General features: G+C 43.8%; 1 protein-coding gene across 1 annotated transcript; it reads right to left on the reverse strand.

Moving 5' to 3' along the window:
* Positions 1–13: 13 nt before the first annotated feature.
* LOC115166407 (adenosine receptor A1-like) lies at positions 14–2,244 on the reverse strand. The gene is made up of 2 exons (XM_029720311.1): positions 1,087–2,244; positions 14–439 (listed from the first exon to the last, which is right to left on the reverse strand). The coding sequence occupies exons 1-2, from the start codon at positions 1,425–1,427 to the stop codon at positions 418–420; spliced, it is 363 nt and encodes a 120-aa protein (XP_029576171.1). The 5' UTR covers positions 1,428–2,244; the 3' UTR covers positions 14–417.
* Positions 2,245–6,071: the final 3,827 nt, after the last annotated feature.

Consider the following 6,071-nt stretch of genomic DNA (forward strand, 5'->3'; position numbering starts at 1 on the left):
CTCACATTGTCAGCAGAGAAGAACAGAGATGTGATTTTCTCCACTCCTCCTCACATTGTCAGCAGAGAAGAACAGAGATGTGATTTTCTCCACTCCTCCTCACATTGTCAGCAGAGAAGAACAGAGATGTGATTTTCTCCACTCCTCCTCACATTGTCAGCAGAGAAGAACAGAGATGTGATTTTCTCCACTCCTCCTCACATTGTCAGCAGAGAAGAACAGAGATGTGATTTTCTCCACTCCTCCTCACATTGTCAGCAGAGAAGAACAGAGATGTGATTTTCTCCACTCCTCCTCACATTGTCAGCAGAGAAGAACAGAGATGTGATTTTCTCCACTCCTCCTCACATTGTCAGCAGAGAAGAACAGAGATGTGATTTTCTCCACTCCTCCTCACAGTGATGGCTTGTTAGTCTCTCATCCTTCCTTCACTGCATTCCTGAGGACATAACAGCTAATTAGAGCTGCTTGTATCGCTCTGCTATGTTAAGCTGTCGGTGTGTGTGTCTTCACACATTTGTGTACTTGTCTTTCTGTGTGTGTGTGTGTGCTGTCATGTTAATACCAGAATGTCAGACCCCTCCCCTCTCCACGGGGCCTGGCAGTGAGGATGTAGGCATCCTAGTGACATGGAACCAAAAGGTGTTATGATGACCACCATGACAACCACCTGGTAATGAGATCTTCCTCCCCCGCCTCCTCATCATCATCAACATCATCATCATTACACCCTCTTCATCACCTCCTCCTCCTCTCCCCACCTTCTTCTTCTCCTCCTCCTCCTCCTCATAATTACACCCTCTTCATCACCTCCTCCTCCTCTCCACACCTTCCTCTTCTTTTCCTCCTCATCATCATTACACCCCCTTCATCACCTCCTCCTCACACACCACAGCTTCTTCTCCTCCTCCTCCTCATCATCATTACACCTTCTTCATCACCTCCTCCTCCCACGCCACACCACCTTCCCCTCATCATCATCACCATCATCATCATCCTCCTCACTAGTGCATTTTATCCACCTGCTCAATTAGAGTATAACTGGTCAGTGTAGGTATAAGACATGCTGAGTTGTTTTTTGTTTACCTGGTTGGAATCTTGACCCTGAGATAGCGGTCAATCGCAATGGCCAGGAGGGCCAGGATGGAACTTTGCGTCAGTACCAACACCGTGCACGCGACCATCAGGCAGCTGTAGAAGTGAGTTTGGAGTCCGATGCTGATAGTTATCGCCAAGGGAATGACGAGGGCTCCCACTGCGATATCCGCCAGGGCCAGAGAAACGATGAAACAGAACGTTGTGTCTCTCAACGACTTGTTAATTTTCACCGCCCAGACCACCATCACATTACCCAGGACGGAGAAGACGGCAATCACCACCTCCATGCCGATATAGAGCGCCTGGGCTGGGGCGAGTGCTTCAGGCATCCTTTACAGACTATTATAGGTCCACATGAGAGAGAACTAAGTATTATTTCAATAAAAGCAGGCTTGGGAAGCCTACAAAACAATCATTTGATTAGAGTTACACACCTATTAGTCCAAGTGCGTTATGCGTTCTACAGTGGCAACATCACTTGGGTTATTCTATTTCCACCATAATGATGTTCTGATACACATCCAGTTTGTGAAATAATTTAGCATCATATGGACCCCAAAAAGCAGATATAGCAATGAATAGTTAGACCTATTCTTTCAAGACAGTAGTAGTAGTAGGCTAGTAGTCCCGAGGTTATCGTGGTACGCTGCAGCTCCTGTCCTCGTTCAATACCCTGTTCCACCACTTCGTTGGATCCACCTGCGCTCCGGGAAGGGAGCTTGCTTGCCCGATGTTGTTTATTATTTACCCATGGTAATCACTTTAACATCTTATTTTATCTACGGGTTCTCGGTTACCAGTTGAAAAGCAGGTCGTAGTTTTAAAAAAATCTAAAAAAATCTGCAATGAATAGTCATTTAGTGGACGAAACAGAACGGTCTCCCTGCTGTGGTAGGCGGCGGCTTAAATCAAATGCAACCGGGCGCCCGTGCTCGTGCGCCGTGCTATTTGCCGTTCCCGTTGCTTTGAGAGTCAAAGCAGCAATGCGGTGACCTAATATAGCTCTCAGCGCTTGGTTCTCGCTCTGATATGCTTTGGTCACACACGCTCTGATTTTCCTTGTCCGTTTTATTTATCACATCCCAAAGTGTTTTATTTTGAAGCCCATTTCGCAATAATTCCAACTCTGTGAATTGCCATTGCAGGTGCCTCGTTTCTTCCAATGGAGAGAGAAAATAGGGAGATAACTGTTGTTGTGCTGCCAGGACCGTCCCGCAGACGTCTCTCTCTTTGTGCCGATAGGGCGAGTTGTGATTGAACTTTCTCTTCGACTGATCTTGTAGGGTTATTCCTATGATATTCTAGACTATTTATTTGGAATGTATTTATTCTCCCTTCTACGCCCTAGCTGCTCCGGTGTCAATTCGATTGTGTAAAACGTTTCTCAAACAATCAACAGGGTGTCTCACAGCCACAGCTCATTGGTGACGTTATGATAGGGAGTGAGTGGGTCGAATCACATCACTCTGATAGGATAGGTCGGTAGGAAACAATAAATAAAACACAAGGAAAAATGGAAGAGGATTTTGTGTAGTAGCCTAGACTACTGTAATGCATGTATTACCCTGTTACAAGTCTGTAAAACAGTGTTAAGACTAGCAGTACGCCTACTATTGTTATAGTGACTACAGTCATCCAATAGACCAATCATAATGTAATTTCCAGAATAGACTACTTAACTACTTTTCAAGCTTTTTCAAGCAGAAATTTGCTTCCTGCAACACAAACTCAAAAAAGTTCTGGGACACGGTAAAGTCCATGGAGAATAAGAACACCTCCTCCCAGCTGCCCACTGCACTGAGGATAGGAAACTCTGTCACCTCCGATAAATCCACTATAATTGAGAATTTCAATAAGCATTTTTCTACGGCTGGCCATGCATTCCACCTGGCTACCTCAACCGCAGTCAACAGCACTGCACCCCCCACAGCTACTCGTCCAAGCCTTCCCCATTTCTCCTTCACCCAAATCCAGTCAGCTGATGTTCTGAAAGAGCTGCAAAATCTGGACCCCTACAAATCAGCCAGGCTAGACAATCTGGACCCTCTCTTTCTAAAATGATCTGCCGAAATTGTTGCAACCCCTATTACTAGCCTGTTCAACCTCTCTTTCGTGTCGTCTGAGATTCCCAAAGATTGGAAAGCAGCTGCTGTCATCCCCCTCTTCAAAGGAGGGGACACTCTTGACCCAAACTGCTATAGACGTATATCTATCCTACGTTGCCTTTCTAAGGTCTTCGAAAGGCAAGTCAACAAACAGATTACCAACCATTTCGAATCCCACCACACCTTCTCCGCTATGCAATCTGGTTTCAGAGCTGGTCATGGGTGCACCTCAGCCACGCTCAAGGTCCTAAATGTTATCGTAACCGCCATCGATAAGAAATAATACTATGCTGCCATATTCATTGACCTGGCCAAGGCTTTCGACTCTGTCAATCACCACATCCTCATCGGCAGACTCAATAGCCTTGGTTTCTCAAATGATTGCCTCGCCTGGTTCACCAACTACTTCTCTGATAGAGTTCAATGTGTCAAATCGGATGGCCTGTTGTCCAGGCCTCTGGTAGTCTCTATGGGGGTGCCACAGGGTTCAATTCTTGGGCCAACTCTTTTCTCTGTATACATAAATGATGTCGCTCTTGCTGCTGGTGATTCTCTGATCCACCTCTACGCAGACAACACCATTCTGTATACTTCTGGCCCTTCTTTGGACACTGTGTTAACAATCCTCCAGACGAGCTTCAATGCCATACAACTCTCCTTCCGTGGCCTCCAACTGCTATTAAATACAAGTAAAACTAAATGCATGCTTTTCAACCGATCACTGCCTGCACCTGCCCGCCCATCCAGCATCACTACTCTGGACGGTTCTGACTTAGAATATGTGGACAACTACAAATACCTGGGTGTCTGGTTAGACTGTAAGCTCTCCTTCCAGACTCACATCAAACATCTCCAATCCAATGTTAAATCTAGAATTGGCTTCCTATTTTGCAACAAAGCAGACCTTCACTCATGCTGCCTAACATACCCTCGTAAAACTGACCATCCTACCAATCCTCGACTTCGGCGATGTCATTTACAAAATAGCCTCCAATACCCTACTCAATAAACTGGATGCAGTCTATCACAGTGCCATCCGTTTTGTCACCAAAGCCCCATATACTACCCACCACTGCGTCCTGTACACACTCGTTGGCTGGCCCTCGCTTCATACTTGTCGCCAAACCCACTGGCTCCAGGTCATCTACAAGACCCTGCTAGGTAAAGTCCCCCCTTATCTCAGCTCACTGGTCACCATAGCAGCACCCACCTGTACCACGCGCTCCAGCAGGTATATCTCTCTGGTCACCCCCAAAGCCAATTCCTCCTTTGGCCATCTTTCCTTCCAGTTCCCTGCTGCCAATGACTGGAACGAACTGCAAACATCTCGGAAATTGGAAACACTTATCTCTCTCACTACCTTTAAGCACCAGCTGTCAGAGCAGCTCACAGATCACTGCACCTGTACATAACCCATCTATAATTTAGCCCAAACAACTACCTCTTCCCCTACTGTATTTATTTATTTATTTTGCTCCTTTGCACCCCATTATTTCTATTTCTACTTTGCACTTTCTTCCACTGCAAATCTACCATTCCAGTGTTTTACTTGCTATATTGTATTTACTTTGCCACCATGGCCTTTTTTGCCTTTACCTCCCTTATCTCACCTCATTTGCTCACATTGTATATAGACTTATTTTTGTACTGTATTATTGACTGTATGTTTGTTTTACTCCATGTGTAACTCTGTGTTGTTGTATGTGTCGAACTGCTTTGCTTTATCTTGGCCAGGTCGCAATTGTAAATGAGAACTTCTTCTCAACTTGCCTACCTGGTTAAATAAAGGTGAAATAAAAATGTAAAAAAGTATATAAGCATATTGATTTCAAGGTCATAAATGATCATTACAAATTAAGTTAAATGAATTTTATTCATCTTAGCACATTGGAAACAAACATTTATTTTGTGTAATTGATCAAAATTAAATTCCATCTGCTCCTTATTATTCTCCCAGGCCTTGTTAAAGGAAGATAATCAGAAATCAATACTGACTGCAAAACTGGTTGTTTAACATTATAGACAAAATAAGTGTTTCCAGTCACAGTGTAGGATAATCGAGGCATTTTTGCATGGGTTGGATCCCAAATGGCATCATATTCCCTTTATAGTGCCCTACTTTTGACAACGGCCGATAGGGTTCCAGGGCCCGCACACTATATAGAGAATAGGGTGCTATTTAGGATACAGGCAAGATCTTATCTCGTCCAGTTTGACTGTTTCTGAGACGCCATCTGTGAGACACTCGGCAATGCGAGGGCTGAGAGATTAACTGAGCTACAGTGAGCTTCAGAAAGTATCCACACCCCTTTGACTTTTTACACATTTTGTTGTTTTAAAAAGTGGGAATAAAATGGATAAAAAAAATGTTTTGTCAACGATCTAAACAAAATACTCTAATGTCAAAGTGGAAGAAAAAGTTGTAAAACAGTTGTAATAAAAAAAAAAGAATATGAAAGAAAATAAAACTCTAATATATCTTGATTAGATAAGTATTAAACCCCCTGAGTCAATACATGTTAGAATCACCGTTGGCTGCGATTACAGCTGAGTCTTTCTGGGTAATTCTCTAAGAGTTTAGTTGTTGATCATTTGCTAGACCGCCATTTTTAAGTCATGCCATAGATTTTCAAGCCTATTTATTTCAAAACTGTACCTAGGCCACTCAGGAACATTCAATGTCATCTTGTTAAGCAACTCCAGTGTATATTTGGCCTTGTGTTTTAGGTTATTGTCCTGCTGAAAGGTGAATTTGTCTCCCAGTGTCTGTTGGAAAGCAGACTGAACCAGGTTTTCCTCTAGGATTTTGCCTGTGCTTAGCTTCATTCTATTTCTTTTTATCCTTAAAAAAACTCCCTAGACCTTGCC

The sequence above is a fragment of the Salmo trutta genome, chromosome 28 (assembly GCF_901001165.1).
Source record: "Salmo trutta chromosome 28, fSalTru1.1, whole genome shotgun sequence".
NCBI classification, from domain to species: Eukaryota; Metazoa; Chordata; class Actinopteri; order Salmoniformes; family Salmonidae; genus Salmo; species Salmo trutta.